Source organism: Bufo gargarizans, chromosome 3 (assembly GCF_014858855.1).
Source record: "Bufo gargarizans isolate SCDJY-AF-19 chromosome 3, ASM1485885v1, whole genome shotgun sequence".
Lineage (NCBI taxonomy): Eukaryota > Metazoa > Chordata > Amphibia > Anura > Bufonidae > Bufo > Bufo gargarizans.
In genome coordinates, this window is record NC_058082.1 from 530302488 (window position 1) to 530324998 (window position 22511).

General features: G+C 46.2%; 1 protein-coding gene across 1 annotated transcript in view; it reads right to left on the reverse strand.

Moving 5' to 3' along the window:
* Positions 1-22511, reverse strand: part of LOC122930555 (arylsulfatase H-like) — a 466223-nt gene that overhangs the window by 9413 nt on the left and 434299 nt on the right. The window contains exons 7-8 of the mRNA XM_044284038.1: positions 1494-1625; positions 89-251 (exon numbers count right to left, since the gene is read on the reverse strand). Of these exons, the coding sequence (XP_044139973.1) occupies positions 89-251; positions 1494-1625 (295 nt within the window). The remainder of the gene's footprint in view (positions 1-88; positions 252-1493; positions 1626-22511) is intronic.

A 22511-nucleotide genomic window follows, 5' to 3' on the forward strand; every position in this document is an offset into this window, starting at 1 on the left:
TATCGCTAATCTGTATAAACTATACGTCCATCTGCTGATTTGTCACAGTGAACCTTGACTTCACAGTCACTAGATTACATGTTAATACCTGTCTTGTGGTGGTGTACCTCCTCCAAGCTTAGCTATTGTCGTATAAATATCCATGAGACTTGTTGGTTTATCAACAACAGTATTTGCAGGAAGAACACCTGGCCAACGAAGGATTCCTGGCACTCGTATCCCACCTTCCAATCCTCCCATACCTTTACCACCTAGGTTGTGTACAGACAAGAGGAAAATGTATGTACAGCTGGATAATTAGATGAGTGACATGTAATCAAACACTTGAAAAGCATAGCATAGAGTAGAGGTGCCCACTTTTTTTGAACAAATGTATGAGATAAGGCTACTTTCACACAGGCGTTTCTGGGTCCGCTTGTGAGATCCATTTCAAGGCTCTCACAAGTGGCCCAAAATGGATCAGTTATGCCCTAACTGCATTCTGAATGGATAAAGATCCGTTCAAAATGCATCAATTTGGCTGCGTTTGGTCTCCGTTGCATTTTTTAGACGGTCACTAAAACGCAGCTTGCAGCATTTTGGTGACCGTCTGACTATGCGGAGACAAACGTATTTGTCTAGACTTACAATGTAAGTCAATGGGGATGGATCCATTTTTCACTGACACAAAATGGTGCAATTGAAAACGGATCCGTGCCCCATTGACTTTCAATGTAAGTCAAGACGGATTCATTTTGACTTAGACTTTTTTTTTTTTATGAATGAATAATGCTAACGGATTTGTTATGAACGGATACAAGCGTTTGCATTATTGGTGCAAATCCGTCTGTGCAGATACAAGACGGATCCTCACCAAAGTGTGAAAGTAGCCTAAGCCAAAGACAAATTGTGAAATATATTATGTTATTTGTGCTATACATTTGGAAGAACAGGCCACAGACCATAGATGTCCCCATAAAGGTGACAAAAGGACTACTCTACACCAGTTCCTTGTCTCTTGGACTAATTCCTATTCACTTGTTTGCTAACAGTGATAAATGCAAAATATGTTAGGGTGTGATCATTGGGACCTCCGCCGATTGTCAGTAACCACCTCCCACACACATGTTTAGCCCAGCGGCAAAACCATAGAAGGATTCTGAATGAAGCAATAGTTGAGTAGACACCCTGCCACTCCATTCAAAGTCTAATGCACTGACAGAAACAGTAAAGAGCTATGCTCATCCTGAGCACCATCAACTGTCATTCCATTTAAATGGCTTCTAGGAATCGTCTTGATGGTAGGGATACATGGGACCAGGGTCTGCTGTTCTGGAAGTCAATGGTTGTCCCAGCAGTTGGACCTATACAACCATAACATTTATCATCCTTTCAAGAGATAGGTGATACATTTTTCAGGCTTAATTGCCCTCTTTAAAGATATGGTCTTATTGTGAACCTTAGCATAAACAATGTTCAATGTATATAAAAAATTATTGATTGGTTTTCCTTACCTCTATAAATTCCATTGCTACCCCTCAGTTGACTTCCTTCCAGTCCTTCCAAGTATGCACCATGGTCAGATGCGAAGTAAGTCAGTGTGTTGTTTATTAAACCTTCTTGATCAATCAACTCAAGAATTTGCCCTGTAATGTGGATGGAAATAAAAATGCTAGTATGTCTATTATGTAATTAACACTTGACTGCTACTTCATTCAAAGTCATCATCACCAAGAACATGCAGAGGTCGGGGGAATCAAAACATCTGTTCTTGTGATTGGTGGGAGTCCCAGCAGTGGGACACCCCTTTATCAAACATTTATCACCATTATTTTGGATATGGGTTAAATGTCCTTTATAAGATAACCCTTCAGTATGGAACTTCACCAAAGATACCGATTAGCAACATATTTGTCATCAACAGGCTCTAGGACATCTACTGCTGACTAGGTATGAGCGAACCCGTGGATGTTCATGTTCGGCTGGTTCGGCTGAACTTTGGTTCATAGTTTGGTTCGGGTACCCAAAATTTTTGATTTGGGTAGGCCCCAGAACATTAGGAAATGGCAAAGAGAACAAACTTTGACCCTGTACCTCACAGTCAGCAGACACATTCCAGCCAATCAGCAGCAGACCCTCCCTCCCACCTCCTGGACAGCATCCATTTTAGATTCATTCGGAAACTGCATTCACAGTGAGAGGAGGGAGAGTGTAGCTGCTGCTGATTCAATAGGGAAAGCATTAGCTAGGGCATTGTTCTGTGTCCACAGACTCATCTGCCGTAAGGACAGCGTCCTGACAGCACCCCAAAAAGCCCTTTTCAGGGCTGGTACATCAGTGTGCTTTTTAAAAAAAATTATATATATATATATTGCAGTTGCCTGGCAGCCCATGTGTGAGAGGCTGCAGGCTCAGTCACAGACACCACTGTGTGCACAGTGCACACCATTCATACAGGGTGTGACAGAAAATACCTTGCAGATAAAAAAAATTCTAATCACATTTGCAAGCCCGTGTGTGTCAGGCCCACACATACTGTATACTGGCTAGTGGCTAGGTCCTCCACTCATACCGTTAGAGGGTGTCATTCACTCAAATACCTTGCAGAAAAAAAAATTATATTGAAAAATTTTCTCTGATCTAATTACATTTGAAAGCCCGTGTTTGTCAGGCCCACACATACTGTATTGTGCCCACTGGCTAATGGCTAGGCCTGCACTCATACCGTTACAGGGTGTCATTCACTCAAATACCTTGCAGAAAAAAAAAATTATATTTAAATTTTTCGGTGATCTAATCACATTTGCAAGCCCGTGTGCGTCAAGCCCACACATTCTGTATTGTGCCCACTGGCTAGTGTCTAGGCCTGCACTCATACCGTTTACAGGGTGTCATTCACCCAAATACCTTGCAGAAAAAAAAAAAATCAGATTTCAAAGTTTTCTGTGATCTAATCACATTTGCAAGCCTGTGTGCGTCAGGCCCACACATTCTGTATTGTGCCCACTGGCTAGTGTCTAGGCCTGCACTCATACCGTTACAGGGTCTCATTCACCCAAATAACTTGCAGGAGAAAAAAAAATCGATTTAAAATTTTTCGGTGATCTAATCACATTTGCAAGCCCGTGTGCGTCAGGCCCGCACATTCTGTATTGTGCCCACTGGCTAGTGGCTAGGCCTGCACTTATACCGTTACAGGGTGTCATTCACCCAAATACCTTGCAGATAAAAAAAAATCTATTGAAAATGTTTCTGTGATATAATCACATTTGCAAGCCTGTGCGTGTCAGGCCCACACAGACTGTACTGTGCCTACTGCCCACCACTTATATAGCTTGGCACAGTACCTTGCACGCATAGTAACACTTATCTAATAAAAAATGACAGGCAGAGGCAGGCCACGCCGCAGGGGCCGTCGTGTTCGTGGTGCTGTGATTTCCACTGGCCCTGGAATAATGCCCAGTGTTCAGAGGCCACGTACCCTGAACCCAAAAAACTTGGAGAAAATAGTTGACTGGCTTACACAGGACACCCAATCTGCAACAGCTTCCGCTAAGAACCTTGACGCACCATCCTCCTCCAGCTCAGCTTTTTTTTTTGTGTGTCTGCCTCTGACAACAGCGATGCCATTTGCAACCTGTGCCAAAAGAAACCGAGTCGTGAGAAATCCAACACCCACCTAGGTATAACTGCTTTGCTGAAGGCACATGATCGCGCATCACAAACGCCTATGGGATCAACACATCATGACGAGTAGAAGCAGCACACAAGCTCAAAGCCACCATCCTCCTCCTGGTACAGCATCTTCAGCCACGTCAATCACTGCTGTCCTCCTTGCCCCCTCTTAACAACCCGCCACTCCGCCTCTCACCTTGAGCAGTTCCATCTCATCTGCCCACAGTCAGGTGTCTGTAAAGGAAATGTTTGAGCGTAAGAAGCCAATGTCACAGAGTCACCCCCTTGCCCGGCGTCTGACAGCTGGCTTGACGGAATTCTTAGCCTGCCAGCTTTTACCATACCAGCGGGTGGAGTCTGAGGCCCTCAAAAAAATTTCTCGCTATTGGGACACCACAGTGGAAGGTACCCGGACGAATTTTTTTTTCTAATAAGGTAATCCCAAACCTCTACTCAGTGATTGAAAAGGAAGTCATGGCATCTCTGGCACACAGTGTTGGGGCAAGGGTCCATCTGACCACTGATACCTGGTCTGCAAAGCACGGTCAGGGCAGGTATATCACCTACACTGCGCATTGGGTCAACCTGCTGACGGCTGCCAAGCATGGAATGCGTGGCTCTGCAGCGGAGTTTGTGACACCGCCACGACTTGCAGGCAGGCCTACTGCCACTTCCTCTACTGCTCCTACTCCATCCTCTTCCATAACCTCCTCGGCTGAGTCCTCTTCTGCTGCGGCGTCTGGCTACACATCAACTGAATCCCCCCAGCTCCCCAGGGGCTATTCCACATCCCGGATACAACAGTGTCACGCTGTCTTGGGGTTGACTTGCCTGAAAGCAGAGATCCACACCGAACCAGCACTCCTGTCCGCCCTGAACGCACAGGTGGATCAGTGGTGTGTGACAATGGAAGCAATTTGTTGGCGGCATTGAATTTGGGCAAGTTGTCACATGTGCCGTGCATGGCACATGTGTTGAATCTCATCGTACAACGCTTTGTGTCTAAGTACCCAGGCTTACAGGACGTCCTCAAGCAGGCCAGGAAGGTGTGTGGCCATTTCAGGCGTTCCTACACGGCCATGGCGCACTTTTCAGACATTCAGCGCCGAAACAACATGCCAGTGAGGCGCTTGGTTTGCGACAGCCCGACACGTTGGAATTCAACACTCCTAATGTTCGACTGCCTGCTCCAACAAGAAAAAGCCGTCAAAAAGTATTTGTATTACCGGGGTGCTAGGACAGCCTCTGCGGAGCTGGGAATTTTTTTGCCACGTTACTGGACTATCCTAATTTAAAAGGTTTTTTGTTATTGATAAACATTTAGCTTGGTAAATTTGGGCTTGATTATAATGTATATTCAAATTTCCGAAAAAAGGGAATAAATTAAAATAAACTCTACAAAAATTTGCTCAAAAAGTTGTTTAATGAAGTAAAACAATTTTATTTATATTCTGTCTCTATTATCAAACACTGAAAACACATTGTAAAAAAAATGATAAAGCTTCAACCAACAATATTCAGCAAATCTTGCTTTGATTCATTCCTAGACATCATTCTTCTGCTTGCTTCCTGGCCTCTAATGAATCCTTCTCGTTTCTCATGAGTATACACTTTGCCAGAAGCCTCTGTTACTTGTTTCACACACCTCTCTATGGACTGTCCATGACATGGCCACTTTGGAACTTGCAGTGCCTCTTGAACAAACTTTCGTATTTCTGATATTTTGAGTTTACAAGAGGAGGTTCATATACGTTTTCTGACCAGTCTATCAGTTCCAAAAGTGAAGTTGCATTTGGATTTACTGCAGGTGTTTTTCTAGGCCGAACAGATAGGTCTCCTGGTGTATCATCATCTTCATTCCTTAATTCAATTATCTTCTGGACCCCTGCTTTCCTTTCTTCTTGGTCTTCCAAGCATAAAAGTGTCTGAAGCACCATTTCACTAAATGCGAACAACGATGAACGTTGGATTGTTTGCAAAACAATATCTGCTATTGCCTTATTCTGTGATTTTAGGAGCTTAAATTGATAAAGAATGTGGCGGGGTCCTTCCACCCAAGATAATTTCGATTTGATTGTAAACCAGCAGGGATAGTATAAGCCAACAATGTATTCCACAAGCAGTTGCAACGTTATCAAGTTGTTGCCTTTAAGGCCATGTTTTGAAATCCATAGGTGACAGATAGGGAAGGCTGAAAACTCAGCCTGCAATTGTGGGAGGGGCATAAGGTCTTTATATTCTCCCCCCACCTATTCACCTGTGCACGTGGAGTTCCGGTTCAAAAAGCTGAACCTGCGCGATACCTCAAGCCTCCAGGAGCTCGGGTAAGTTCCCTACCTCTTCGCAACACGGCCGGCCCGCATACAGCACACCGATAAGTATGGCTACAACACACCGCCAGCTCCTTACACGTGGTGCGGCCCAAACAGCGCGGACATGCACCAAAGTCTGCCCCCTGTTTAAGGATGCCGGTCCGGTCCCTGTCCTCAGGGAAACTTCCCGAAGTCCGACACAGCATGGCCGACCCGCCCCAAGAACGCCCCGATCCAGGACACAGTAGCGGCAGCTGCCTGTTTTCATGCGATGGCTACAGCTGTCTGCAAGGAATGGGGGGCAGGTTTTTCCAGGCTCCCACCTGGCCCTCTCCTCCAGTAGTGCCAGGCACCACCCCTTCTTCCACTGTGTCTCTGCATGCGCCGCTGCTGGCGTCCGCACATTCCCAGAGCCCGTTAATGTTACTCACCGCTGCGTGCACATCCCAGGGTGGAGCCTCATCTCATCAGCTGCTCGGTAGAGGCTCTATCGCCATCCCAGCAGATGTGCTGCAGAACGCTTCCCCTCTGCAAAAAAAAAAAGGGGGAGCTCTATCACCGCCCAGTGGACATGTTTGGAAAAGCGTCCACAACCACCCCCCCCCCCCCCCAAAATAAAAAATACTATTTAAATAAATTACTTCCAGCCAGTGACATTACAGGCTCACCTTGCTCAAGTAAAAAAAAAACCTACAGGTTACGTCACCAGTCTCCTGTTTGTTCTAACGTCAATGCCTAGCCGATCCCGCTGCCAGGCCCACGTTGCAAAAAAAACGTTTGGTAAATCAATGTCGCAGCTGGGTACGTTTTTTAGGATCGCGCTTCCTCTGTCCGCTGTCAACGTCATAGCGCAGGCCTGCGCTTTATAGAGGCACCATCGGCTACAGCTGTGTACCCCAGATTAGTGACCTTAATGCCTGTTAAAAATGCGATCAGCAGGAAAAGAAAAACACATACATGTAAAATTGATACAAAGATGCCTATTGGAGCACAATTAAGATACAAAATGCGAATAGTATTAGGAACACTCTCACTGAGGGCTGGGGATGCGCATAGGGAGCCATTCAATAACAAATGCTAATCGACAGACATGGCCGAAAACTGACACATTATAAGAACACCGACATGTCGTTCCTGTCATTTAATCCCGCAGCCCCCAAAGCCCCAGTGAGCATGATCCACCTTGCTTCCCTCTGCAGGAGCAGGCAATGTTGATCCCCTCCTCTGGGAATGGGTTGGACATGTTCCACCCCCGCAAAGGAGAGACAACGTGGATGTGCATCATGGGCAGTGCGATATGCTCAATCAAGCGTGGGCAGCCTCTGCCCGAACGTACAGAACCAACATGTTCACGGATACGTTCAAACAAAGGGCGGATCGTTTTACCAATGTAAAATATTTTACAGGGGCAAAAAACGACATACACAGTTGTCAGTTTTCAGCCATGTCTGTCAATTAGCATTTGTTATGGAATGGCTCCCTATGCGCATCCCCAGCCCTCAGTGAGAGTGTTCCTAATACTATTCGCATTTTGTATCTTAATTGTGCTCCAATAGGCATCTTTGTATCAATTTTACATGTATGTGTTTTTCTTTTCCTGCTGATCACATTTTTAACAGGCATTAAGGTAACTTATCTGCGGTACACAGCTGTAGCCGATGGTGCCGGCTGCGTCGAGCCCGCCTCTATAAAGTGCAGGCCTGCGCTATGACGTTGACAGCGGCCTGAGGAAGCGCGATCCTACACGCGAAACAGCCGTAGCTGCTACTACCTGCTACAGCGTGTCCACCCCAGGACCCGATATGCGCACTGTCTTCTTAGGAAGTTCCAATAAAGCTGCAACATTATCACTACTTTGGTGAGTGCCGCGATTCTTTTCCTTTCTTCTCTATACATCGTGAATCGTATTTACCTGACCTCTGTGACGCTGAGCACCACTGAAGAAGTACACCATACCACAGAATCGTCTGTCTGTAATTTGGGCTGCAAATCAAGTGTGGGTAGTGCCGCCTTGTTCCTTTTCTCCCCATTAACATTGTTCCATGACTCCAACTATGGCAGAGCACGCCAATAACACTGAGGCCCCCGCTGCACCAGAAGCCGCATCAGAAGCCGCATGTGGTCTCACACAGGGTCGAGAAGGGGCGGACAAGTTTTTTGCAATATGTGATCAGCAGGACTATATACTGTACATGCAATATGTACTAAAGCCTTGGAGTCTTTTCCAGCTTGCTGACAAGGAGGTGAGACTCTTTTGGACCATCAAATCTTTAAAATCTTACAAAGAATGTGGACGGGTCCCTAGAGGCCTGCATTTATTTAAGGACATTATGCAATATGAAGACGACCCCCATTTTGTGGGGGAACGGAAGGCTGCCCACCAACGCTTTTCAACACAAATTATGGAGCTAGTGCTAGCTCAAGATCAACAGGAATATGCAGCCGTCACTGATAAGGTCCGTAAAGTGCGGGAGGAACTCCAAAGAAGGCTTTTGGAGTCACAGTTTGTTAATTTCGAAAAAAAGGCTGAATATAAAGCTACTTACGACACAAACAGAGATCAAAGACAAAAAGAGAGATAAATTCATCAGGGACAAAAACGACTACGAACTTGATCATGTATTCGATTGGGGAAAGAAAAGACGTCGCCCCAAAAGGATGCCACGCCGAGGACGTCATCATTTCTGGGCAACCGACTCTGAGTCAAGCCAATCTGAGGGCAACGGAGCCAACTCCCTTGATGATCCATCCTTTTTAGAAAAAGCATGAGACGAGGGCGTGGCGGACGGCCAAGAAAAACCAAGAGATGTCCGCAAGTCGACAAGAAGGAGGCGTCAGGTCTCCTGGCGACAATAGTACAAGAGGACTTTATTCCGGATGAACACGTCAAAAACATAGTGGTGAATCTTACGGGTTTGGAGCTGCCATCGGGCTGTATCCCACTCCTCAACCGAGGGCTGGGATTCAGCCTACCTGAGCAGTTCAACCCGGTGGATTTTGAGATTGATTTATTCCTATCGGTTCGCAAACTGTATCTTAAGAAGTTGTTTGCTGAGGCCCCTCTACAAGGTCCTGCCCCTTTACCAGGAGAGGTCCCAGCAACAATGACCCAAACTGATTTTCACTTGAAAGGCCGTTTTAACGAGGAGGAGATAGAATGCATCCAGTTCCTGTCCGGCATGGAGTCAGAGGAGACACTAGGCATTCAAGGCCATTTTGATAAATATTCAGGGGGGGTCAGGTCCACCTTCCTTCCTCCCATGCCGGACGGCTCTGCGATTGACCTGTTCCACAAGCGGGTTTTGAGAGAAATATGTGCGCTGATGTATCCAGCGGCACCTCAGAACCTTTCAGTAGAGGAGTCTCGTGCCCTCTCGTGGTTAATTAAACAGGACAATATCGTAATAAAGCCGGCCAACAAGGGAGGGAACGTGGTCCTGATGCCCAGGGATTATTACCTAAAGGAAGCAGGTAGGCAATTAGAGGACACCACAGTATATTTAAAGTTGAGGGGCGACCCCATCCCTGGAATTTCCTCTAAACTTTGCGTACTAGTGGACCGTTATGTAATGGCTGGATTTTTACCGAAAGGTATGACTGACCGCCTCATCCCTACCCATCCAAAAATCACGGTTTGGTACTTTGTACCCAAAATTCATAAATCACTGATCCGACCCCCAGGCTGTCCCATCATTGCCGGGATCGGGTCAGTGACTGAACCATTATCTGGCTAGGAAACACAGAGAAAGAATGCACCAAACAGATGTAACACTGACTATGCTGGCAAGACACAAATGAAGGTATTAAAAGCTGAGACTTTTGACAATATGTTCCAGTAATGGAGATATCGGAGCCCATCATGCACCACGTCACGGTTCTCAACATGGCAAGGGGTCCTAACCGCTGCTCTAACTATGGTGTGAACACGGTCTGGGGGTGATATAATTCAGCTCACAGCAAAGCTTCCCACAAACGCCCAGCATGAATGCTGCGGTTGTGCGATGTGAATGAAGCCAAGCTGCGAGCCACACCCACACCAGACCATGTGATGGAGGTCACCAGGTGCAAAAGAGTGTTTGAATGCCAGGTAAAGGCAAACGCACTCAAATCTAACAAGGCAGAAACCAAAAAACAAAAAAAATTATAGTGGCAATTCTGGAGGAGCTGCTCAGCCCCAGACACTGTAGCGTGTCTTTAATTAGGGGGAGCAGCCCGACCGCATGTGGACCGCAGTAATCGACTGACCCCAGCAAAATATGCATACAATGGAGGATGTCGGCGCGGTCCACATGCACCACAAGAGCAAACTACACGGAATGTAGCAATCATATGAAACACAGAGAAAGAATGCACCAAACAGATGTAACACTGACTATGCTGGCAAGACACAAATGAAGGTATTAAAAGCTGAGACTTTTGCCAATATGTTCCAGTAATGGAGATATCGGAGCCCATCATGCACCACGTCACGGTTCTCAGCATGGCAAGGGAACCGTGACGTGGTGCATGATGGGCTCCGATATCTCCATTACTGGAACATATTGGCAAAAGTCTCAGCTTTTAATACCTTCATTTGTGTCTTGCCAGCATAGTCAGTGTTACATCTGTTTGGTGCATTCTTTCTCTGTGTTTCATATGATTGCTACATTCTGTGTAGTTTGCTCTTGTGGTGCATGTGGACCGCGCCGACATCCTCCATTGTATGCATATTTTGCTGGGGTCAGTCGATTACTGCGGTCCACATGCGGTCGGGCTGCTCCCCCTAATTAAAGACACGCTACAGTGTCTGGGGCTGAGCAGCTCCTCCAGAATTGCCACTATAATTTTTTTGGGTTTCTGCATTATCTGGCTATGTTGATTGGCTCCTTAGACCATTACTAGTAAATACTCTTACATATCTAAAGGACACAGGCGACTTCCTCCGGGCACTCGGATCTCTTGAGTGACGGAGTGATTTTAGCCTGGTGTCTTTGGACGTTGAAAGTCTATACACCAGGATCCCTCATGACCTAAGACTTAGGGCCCTCAATCTTGTCCTTAGCCGCAGCGACAAGGACATGATGTTTAAGAATTTTATCCATGAGGCACTTGACCTCGTTCTCACTAGCAATGTGTTCCAGTTTGATGGCCAGTGGTACCGCCAGGTACTAGGTACCGCAATGGGCACACCGGTCTCGTGCACATTTGCGAACCTGTACCTGGCGGTATTTGAAGAAACGTATGTCTTCTCGTTGGATAACCCCTTCCAGCAGTCCATACACCTGTTTTTGAGATACGTGGATGATATTTTTCTGGTCTGGTCAGGGAGTGAGGCGTCCTGCTATGCATTTGTTGACTATCTCAATACGCGCAACCAGATGAACATGAGATTCACCACCAATTTTGGTGGTGCGTCCCTTGATTTTTTTGGACATGCGCGTCATTATAAAAGACGGTGTGGTGCACACCAGTGGATTCCACAAGCCCACAGCGACCAACTCGCTCCTCCACCAGACTAGCTTCCACCCGCTGTCGGTAAAACGTGCTGTTCCGTACGGACAATTTGTCCGTTTGCGGAGGATCAATGAAACCGATGCTGGTTTTCTCAAACAAGCTGGTGAACTCAGAGACAGACTGCTGGACCGGGGTTATCCATCGAGAAGCGTCTCAGCGGCCCTCCGTAGGGCTACCAAGCTGGACCGCAATTCATTGCTTATGGAGAAAAGAAGGGATAAATTACTACCCCCCCCCCCCCCCCCGCTTTGCTTTCACCTTTAAGTATAGTCCTGCCTCAGAAGCAATTAGGCAGGTTATCAATGATAACTGGGACCTCTTAAAGGGGGATTCCTCTCTGAATGACTTCTCCAGTCAACGACCTTTAGTCACTTTTAGGAGGTGCCCAACCATCAAGGACAAGCTGGTTAAAAGTGTGTTTAGTACACCTCAGGAAGAAACCTGGCTTAAGAAATCCAGAGGTAATTACAGATGTGGCCACTGTTCTTTCTGTGCACTTAATACCTGTATTAAATGCTTACAGATAGGAGGAACCAAGCATATAGTACGCGACTTGATCAATTGTCGCACTCCCTATGTTGTGTATGTTGCTTTTTGCCCCTGTAATAGATTTTACATTGGTAAAACGATCTGCCCTTTGTTTGAACGTATCCGTGAACATGTTGGTTCTGTACGTTCGGGCAGAGGCTGCCCATGCTTGATTGAGCATGTCCGCACTGCCCATGATGCACATCCACGTTGTCTCTCCTTTGCGGGGGTGGAACATGTCCGACCCATTACCAGAGGAGTGGATCGGCATCCCCTGCTCCTGCAGAGGGAAGCAAGGTGGATCATGCTCCCTGGGGCTTTGGGGGCTGCGGGATTAAATGACAGGAACGACATGTCGGTGTTCTTATAATGATACACATCTATTATTGTGTCAGTTTTCAGCCATGTCTGTCGATTAGCATTTGTTATTGAATGGCTCCCTATGCGCATCCCCAGCCCTCAGTGAGAGTGTTCCTAATACTATTCACATTTTGTATCTTAATTGTGCTCCAATAGGCATCTTTGTATAAATTTTACATGTATGTGTTTTTCTTTTCCTGCTGATCGCATTTTTAACAGGCATTAAGGTCACTAATCTGCGGTACACAGCTGTAGCCGATGGTGCCGGCTGCATTGAGCCCGCCTCTATAAAGCGCAGGCCTGCGCTATGATGTTGACAGCGGCCAGAGGAAGCGCGATCCTATGCGCGAAACGGCCGTAGCCGCTACTGCCTGCTACAGCGTGTCCCCCCCAGGACCCGATATGCGCACTGTCTTCTTAGGAAGTTCCAATAAAGCTGTAACATTATCACTACTTTGGTGAGTGCCACGATTCTTTTCCTTTCTTCTCTATACATCGTGAATCGCATTTACCTGACCTCTGTGACGCTGAGCACCACTGACGAACTACACCATACCACAGAATCGTCTGTCTGTAATTTGGGCTGCAAATCAAGTGTAGGTAGTGCCGCCGTGTTCCTTTTTTTCCCCATTAACTTTGTTAAATTAATGTTGCAGCCGGTACCATTGCAGTAACGTACCGTTCCAGGCTTACGTTTGTTAAATTGATGTTGCAGCCGGGTACGTTCCAGGCTTACGTTTTGTTAAATTAATGTTGCAGCCGGTTACGTTTCCAGGCTTACGTTCGTTAAATTAATGTTGCAGCTGGGTACGTTTCCAGGCTTACGTTTGTTAAATTTATGTTGCAGCCGGGTACGTTTCCAGGCTTACGTTTGTTAAATTAATCTTGCAGCCGGTTACGTTCCAGGCTTACGCTTGTTAAATCAATGTTGCAGCTGGGTACGTTCCAGGCTTACGTTTGTAAGATCAATGTTTCAGCCGGTTACGTTTCCAAGCTCAGGTTTTTGTCAAAATCAATGTCTGGTCGCTCACGTTTTTTCCAGTACTCACGCTGTCATGTCAATATCTAGCCAGTCATGTTCCAGGCCCACGTCGCTCAAACAAACCACTTCCTTTGGCCTGTTTTTTCACGCAGCCATGTTTGTCATTTCATAGCCTTACGTCATTTAACTTCACTATCACGTTCCATCCACCAGTGCCCCGCCTTAGGTACATCATTCACCAGGGTTATGCATGTCGACTGTTATTTGTTTCACACCCGCTTCTCATTGAAGAAAAATCACAGCTGCTGTTGTCACACAGGTTTCGGTTTCCTGAACCCTATCACCCCAGTAAGGCAGGTCACCTGGCCCCCTTTTTTAAGACTTTGCTCTGGTTCATGACGCTATATCATTTACCTATCATCTGGCACGTCCAGACCACATTCGTAGTCGTTCAGGCTTACGGTCATTTCCCTTACGGCATCCGTGCTTTCAGATTTAGGCAATCCAGATCCAGGTAAAAAAAAAAAAAAAAAAAAAAAAGGTTAATACCTCTTCACACACCGTGCCTGCTCGCTGGCACGTCATACCAAATTCACCACCTTTCCACGCTGCCGACTCGCTGTCTTACGCTGTCAAAAATCATGTTTTCCAATCTTCTCTTCACGTTTCGGTGCTTTGACATTTCGGTTCTTTCGACAATAATCGCTTGGCTTCGTTCTACAGTGTAATCATGTCACAACTGTCTGACATCGAAGACGCACTATCGGTCCCAGAAATAGCAGTTTCACAACCCACAAGCAACATGTCTTTAACTCCTTTAGGACACAGCCATATTTCACCTTAAGGACCCGGCCATTTTTTGCTAATCTGACCAGTGTCACCACAAGTGGTGATAACTTTAAAGCACTTTGACTTATCGAGGCCATTCTGAGTTTGTTTTTTCGTCAAATATTGTACTTCATGACACTGGTAAAATGAAGTTAAAAAAATTAATTTGAATTTATAAAAAAATACCCAATATGTGGCCGTAAACTACTGTACGGGCACAGAGTAGGGCGTAGAGGGAAAGGTGCGCTGTATGGTTTTTGAAAGGCAGATTTTGCTGTACTGTTTTTTTTTTTGAAACCATGTCCCATTTAAAGCACCCCTGATGCACCCCTAGAGTAGAAACTCCATAAAAGTGATCCCATCTAAGAAACTACACCCCTCAAGGTATTCAAAACTGATTTTTACAAACTTTGTTAACCCTTTAGGTGTTCCATAAGATTTAATGGAAAATGGAGATACAATTTCAAAATTTCACTTTTTTGGCAGATTTTCCATTTTAATATTTTTTTTCCAGTTACAAAGCAAGGGTTAACAGCCAAACAAAACTCAATATTTATGGATATGATTCTGTAGTTTACAGAAACACCCCATATGTGGTCGTAAACCGCTGTACGGGCACACGGCAGGGTGCAGAAGGAAAGGAATGCCATACGGTTTTGGAAGGCAGATTTTCCTGGACCGTTTTTTTTTGACACCATGTCCCATTTGAAGCCACCCTGATGCACCCCTAGAGTAGAAACTCCAAAAAAGTTACCCCATTTTAGAAACTATGGGATAGGGTGGCAGTATTGTTGGTACTAGTTTAGGGTACATATGATTTTTGGTTGCTCTATATTACACTTTTTGTGAGGCAAGGTAACAAGAAATAGCTGTTTTGGCACAGTTTTTATTTTTTGTTAATTTCAACATTCATCTGACAGGTTATATCATGTAATATTTGTATAGAGCAGGTTGTCACGGACGCGGCGATACCTAATATGTATACAATTTTTTTTATTTATGTAAGTTTTACACAATGATTTCATTTTTGAAACAAAAAAAATCATGTTTCAGTGTCTCCATAGTCTGAGAGCCATAGTTTTTTCAGTTTTGGGGCAAATATCCTGGGTAGGGTATGATTTTTGAGGGATGAGATGACAGATTGATTGGCACTATTTTGGGGTGCGTATGACTTTTTGATTGCTTGCTATTACACTTTTTGTGATGTAAGGTGACAAAAAATGGCTTTTTTTTACACAGCTTTTTTTTTTACGGTGTTCACTTGAGGGGTTAGATCATGTAATATTTTTATAGAGCAGGTTGTCACTGACGTGGCGATACCTAATATGTATACTATTTTTTTATTTATGTAAGTTTTACACAATGATTTCATTTTTGAAACAAAAAAAAATCATGTTTTAGTGTCTCCATATTCTGAGAGCCATAGTTTTTTCAGTTTTTGGGGATTATCTTAGGTAGGGTCTCATTTTATGCGGGATGAGGTGACGGTTTGATTGGTCCTATTTTGGCGTACATATGACATTTTTGATCACTTTTATTACCTTTTTTGTGAAGTAAGGTGGGCAAAATTTCAATTTCATCATAGTTTTAAATTTTTTATTTTTATGGCGTTCACCGTTTGGGTAAAGTAACATGACTGCTTTATAGATCAGGTGGTTACGGACGCGGTGATATCAAACATGTGTAGGAAATGTTTTTTTTTTTCATTTTTAATCAGTGATAAATGTGTTTTTTGATTTTTACTTTTTTTTTTACCCAGACCCACTTGGGTCTTGAAGATCCAGTGGGTCTGATGTCTGTATAATACAGTACAGTACACTATATTGTGTATTGTACTTTATTTTACTTACGCTTTGTCTGAACAGATCTATGCCTTTAGCACAGATCTGTTCAGCACCATGGACAGCAGAATGCCTGAGAAGGCGTCTTGTTGCCATGGGAACCTTGCCCGTCTGCCACAACTGAACAGACGGGGAAGGAAGGGGGCTCCCTCCCTCTGTGACCCCATCCCGTCTGGGGGCTGCAAAGGCATAGCAGCCCCCCGATGGGAGAGAGAGGGAGCTCTCTGACTGTTAACCATTTCCATACAGCGGTCCGTACGGACCGCGGTATGGAAAGGGTTAAACGGCTGACATCACAGCACAGATGTCAGCTGTTTATACCAAAGTGTCAGCAATGTGCTGACACTCTGGTATACCCACTGGACACCAATGACTCCTGCATCGGCATTTTAAAGTTTCTGATCCCCGCGGTGAGGGACCGTGGGGATCAGTAACTGCAGAAAGCGCAGCAAACCGCAGGTCTGAATTGACCTGCGGTTTGCTGCGATCGCCGACATACACCCGGCGCATCTAGCCAAGGTGCCTGCTCAATGATTTGAGCAGGCACCGGGTTCCGGTCACCGCCCGCTGGGCGGCGGTGATCGGAACCATACACGACGCACCGGTACGTCTTGTGTCCTTAAGTACATGGACAACATGACGTACCGGTACGTCATGTGTCCTGAAGAGGTTAAGGAGCTGGACGATCCCCAAACTGATCGCCAAACTGAACAGAAGAGGGATCCGTCATCCAGCATCCGCCCGGAAGGCAGATTTGTACAGGCTTCTGGTTACAGACTCAGCCGTTCCAGCGGTTGAGCAGGTTCCCATGTCCACAATACAACTTTCTCTGGTGCAGTTGAATTCTGCCATTAACAAAATCTCAAGCTTAGGCCTCATGCACACGACCGTTGTGTGCATCCGTGGCCGTTGTGCCGTTTTCTGTTTTATTTCGCGGACCCATTGACTTTCAATGGGTCCGTGGAAAAATCGGAAAATGCACCGTTTTGCAGCCGAGACCGTGATCCGTGTATCCTGTCCGTCAAAAAAATATGACCTGTCCTATTTTTTTGACGGACAACGGTTCACGGACCCATTCAAGTCAATAGGTCCGTGAAAGAACATGGATGCACACAAGATTGGCATCCGTGTCCGTGATCCGTGGCCGTAGGTTACTTTCATACAGACGGATCCGAAGATCCGTCTGCATAAAAGCTTTTTCAAAAACTCAGATCCGACAGTATATTCTAACACAGAGGCGTTCCCATAGTGATGGGGACGCTTCAGGTTAGAATATACTAAAATAACTGTGTACATGACTGCCCCCTGCTGCCTGGCAGGTGCTGCCAGGCAGCAGTGGGCAGACTTCCCCCCTGTAGTTAATACATTGGTGGCCAGTGCGGCCGGCCCCCCCCTCCCTCCCCTGTAGTTAACTCATTGGTAGCCAGTGGGCCCCCCCTCCCTGCCCTGTAGTTAACTCGTTGGTAGCCAGCCCCCTCCCTCCCCTGTAGTTAACTCGTTGGTAGCCAGTGGGCCCCCCCTCCCTCCCCTGTAGTTAACTCGTTGGTAGCCAGTGGGCCCCCCTCCCTCCCCTGTAGTTAACTCGTTGGTGGCCAGTGGGCCCTCCCCCCCTCCCCTGTAGTTAACTCGTTGGTGGCCAGTGGGCCCCCCCCCTCCCTCCCCTGTAGTTAACTCGTTGGTGGCCAGTGGGCCCTCTCCCCTCCCTCCCCCTCCTAATTAAAAACTCCCCCCCTATTGGTGGCAGTGGAGAGTACCGATCGGAGTCCCAGTTTAATCGCTGGAGCTCTGATCGGTAACCATGGCAACCGGGACGCTACTGCAGTCCCGGTTGCCATGGTTACTTAGCAATTTGTAGAAGCATCATACTTACCTGCGAGCTGCGATGTCTGTGTCTGGCTGGGAGCTCCTCCTACTGGTAAGTGACAGATCATTAGGCAATGCACCGCACAGACCTGTCACTTACCAGTAGGAGGAGCTCCCGGCCGGACACAGACATCGCAGCTCGCAGGTAAGTATGATGCTTCTACAAATTGCTAAGTAACCATGGCAACCGGGACTGCAGTAGCGTCCCGGTTGCCATGGTTACCGATCGAGCCCCAGCGATTAAACTGGGACTCCAATCGGTACTCTTCACTGCCACCAATGATAGGGGGGGAGATTTTAATTGGGAGGGGAGAGGGCCCACTGGCCACCAACGAGTTAACTACAGGGGAGGGAGGGGGGGGCCCACTGGCCACCAACGAGTTAACTACAGGGGAGGGAAGGGGGGGCTGGCTACCAACGAGTTAACTACAGGGGAGGGAGGGGGGCTGGCTACCAACGAGTTAACTACAGGGGAGGGAGGGGGGCTGGCTACCAACGAGTTAACTACAGGGGAGGGGGGGGGCTGTCCGCACTGGCCACCAATGAGTTAACTACAGGGGAGGGGGGGGGGCTGTCCGCACTGGCCACCAATGAGTTAAAAACAGGGGGGGGGGTCTACGATGTAACTCATATCCGACAGTATATTCTAACATAGAGGCGTTCCCATGGCTTTAAGTTGAAATGTTCGGGTATCCGCTTGTGAGTTCCGTTTGAAGGGGCTCACAAGCGGCCCAGAACGCATCCATCCAGCCCTAATGCATTCTGAGTGGATGCGGATCCGCTCAGAATGCATCAGTCTGGCAGCGTTCAGCCTCCGCTCCGCTCAGCAGGCGGACACCTGAACGCTGCTTACAGTGTTCGGGTGTCCGCCTGGCCGTGCGGAGGCAAGCGGATCCGTCCAGACTTACAATGTAAGTCAATGGGGACGGATCCGTTTGAATATGACACACTGTGTCCCCCCATTGACTTTCAATGTAAAGTCTGGACGGATCCGTCTGAGGCTACTTTTACACTTAGAAATTTTTTAACAATATAATGCAGACGGATCCGTTCTGAACGGAGCCACCGTCTGCATTATATGAGCGGATCCGTCTCAGACAGATCCGCTCTGAACGCAAGTGTGAAAGTAAAGGGACTCCTGACTTTACATTGAAAGTCAATGGGGACGGATCCGTTTGCAATGGCACCATATTGTGTCAATGTCAAACGGATCCGTCCCCATTGACTTGCATTGTAATTCAGGACAGATCCGTTTGGCTCCGCACGGCCAGGCGGACACCAAAACGACTTTTTTTTCATGTCCGTGGATCCTCCAAAAATCAAGGAAGACCCACGGACGAAAAAACGGTCACGGATCACGGACCTACGGACCCCGTTTTTGCGGACCGTGAAAAAATACTGTCGTGTGCATGAGGCCTTAGTCACCGACATACAGAACAGACTTCTCGCAGTGAAAGCTAGGGCCCACGTTTCCAGCTGTCCAGCCTCACCCATCCCAGGTCCCTCCGCTTCCTGCTCACTCTCCCCAGGTAGGTTCTCTGGGGCCCATGACATGTAATTATTTAGGTGGAAAAACACATTTAATTCAGCTTTAAGTGCTGCAGTTATATGTGGTAAAATCTTTTGTGACGTATTTCGGTGGAAAGAAAAATTGTATTCAGCGTTCAGCACTGCACTTATATGCGGTAAAATCTTTTGTGACTAATTTCGGTGGAAAAACAATTTCATGCAGCGTTCAGCGCTGCAGTTATATGTGGTAAAATCTTTTATGAATTATTTTGGTGGAAAAACAAATTTCCACCTCCTCCATTAACTGCCTCCTCTCTTCATTCTCATCCTCAACACACACACTGACTTGACACCCCCAGCTATATATATATATATATATATGTGTGTGTGTGTGGTGCCTTGCATCCATCCTTCTCGCCACCCATGACTTGCTAGACAGCAGGACCATCGCCTGCGGCGACGTTTCCATTGTCCTTAAATCCAAGGATGTCCGTCTCAATAAGAAACTCACCATTCCAGAGTTCGTACTGGCATTTAGTCTCTTCAGAGACATCATATGTTCAGCGCAGCCAGGTAGACGGGAGGAACTGGATGCTTATCTATACAGGGTCACAGATCTGGGGCACAAATACGGTGGCCATGCTTTTTACGATTACCATTTTTGCTTCTCCGCAAAAGCTGCCGCCGCATTAGCCCAGTTTCAGCATGTCACCAATTGGGCCAACATGGATATGGAGCTGTTTTGCAGGCATTTCGCAGGGTCCCGCCCCTTAGGATAGGTATTTTTCTGGTCCCCCCGGACTGCCTAAACCCGTCCCAACAGTTGACAAATTAGGCAGACCCATAGTCTTTCTTGGCAAAACCCAGGTATGCAACAACTACAATTTATCGATCTGCAACTACAACAAGTGTAGGGCCCTCCATGTCTGCTCGGTCTGTTTCAGGGCCCATCCTCAATCCACCTGTCCTCAAAGGTCGTCTAGGAATACATGACTAGGTGGGGTCAACGTGGACCTGTTGACAGTCCTCTTACAGGACCATCACAATCCCAATTTTGTACAGTTCCTAGTGTCCGACTTCAGGAAGGGTTTCCATACAGGGTTGGTAGCTCTGCCTCAATCTACCTGGGAGGGCCCCAACCTCCTTTCAGCACTCAGAGACCCGGATTCGGTCAACACCTTAATCCAATCCGAATTACAAAAGGACTTCCTTATAGGTCCTTTTTCCGCGCCCCCTTTCGATTCCTGAAGGGTCAGTCCCATCGGGCTCGTAAGCAAAAAAAATTCATGAAATAAAAAAACGCTTAAAATACGATCTGTAAGTGCCTCATGCTTCTGGTACACCCAGCCTCAACTCCCTCATACCTTCCGAAGAATTCTCAATGCAATACTCTTCCATAGACAATGCCATTCAGCTTATCATCAAGTTAGGCAGGAGAACCTGGTTGTCCAAAGCTGATATTGCCAACACCTTAGTTGCTACCCATTCACCCACAGTTATGGAAATTTTACGGAATCAAATGGATGGGTTGCTATCACTTTGCAAATTGTTTGACATTTGGGTCCAAAAGCAGCCCGTGGCTCTTTGATCCACTCGCCCAGGCCATCCACTGGATTTTGGTTAATCATGCTGGGTGCTCCATGGTTATCCATTATCTGGACGATTTCTTACTAATAGAACATCCAGACCATAGTCCCAACAAACTCAACAACCTCTTAACAATTTTCTCAGAGCTAAACATTCCCGTAGCACCCTCAAAGGTCGAAGGTCCCTCCAGTTTGGTAACCTTTCTGAGCATTGTCTTAGACACTGATGCAATGCAGGCCAGGCTTCCAGAAGAAAAAATTGTTAAAATCAAAGAAACCATAGCCAAATCAGAGACTTCCAGAGCACTCACCAAGTTGGAGCTGCAGTCATTATTGGGGATGTTAAATTTTGCATCCAAGGTCATGCAACAAGGCAAGGCTTTCATAGCTAGACTACTCCAGCTGCTCCCTACAGCCCTTGCAAATAATTTTCTCATTTACTTAGACAACGAGGCCTTAGCCGATCTTTCCATGTAAAATTTCTTCTTGTCCAGTTGAAACGGTGTTTCCCTGTTTGTCCCACAATGGAGCCCCACTTTACCCACTCTCTTTACTGACGCAGCTGCATCTGGAGGGTTCGCAGTAATATACGGTAATCAATGGTTCGCAGGTTCGTGGCCACTAGAAGTTTTATTAGTCAAAGAATCTTTAAAGTCCTCCCCGTTACTAGAAATATATCCAATAGTGGCGGCAGCTCAGGTCTAAACACAGCTCACCCTTATGGAATGAATTATCATACAGATATTTTATTACATTATTAATATATGATTGTTTCTCATTCCTGCATTATTGTACATCGTGTACAATGTATATTATTTACTCATATATATTTTTTAATGCATGTCAGTCTTCAGACACAGACATGTACATCAAGAGTTAATATTATCTACATTTTACCCTACACCTGCACAGCGGGCGTTTCTTAACATTTTCAATTGATTTCATTCCCCCCCTTTTTGCTTAAAAAGCAGTTACATGGCTGTATCGGAATACTTTATAGTATGAATCCATAAAGAAGACCTGTCTTATGGTTGAATTGCATTGATTTTATGCAGGAGAATTACTTGTTTATACTTTTTTTATTTTTTTATTGAAGAAATAAAGAATCATTGATTTTACTCGTTGGATACATTTGGACTTTTTTGCTGGACAGTTGAGTACCTGGCTGCTGTTGGTGCAGGAACCCACCCTCCGAGCCACATGTCGACGACTGGCCTCAGAACCTTGGGAATGATCCCTGTTCCTGCTCCTGTGCCACATCCTCATCCATCATTGCCTGAAGCGATGGATGATAAGGATGGAAGGCGGCATAGAAGTGGGATAGTAACACCGATGACGGCGTTGTTGTGTCTTCATACACGTTCACACAGTGCGCAGTCTGACATTCAGTATAAACCATTCCTGTCTTCCAAATAAGAGGACTGTTTTCTGTAGTCTAACTTGTTTATTGGTCAACAGGATTGTGAATTGGTATGTATTCTGTAAGTAAAACATATAGAATAGCATGTGCAGTAATACATTGACAGAGAAAGCAGATCTCCAAAATTGCTGCCTA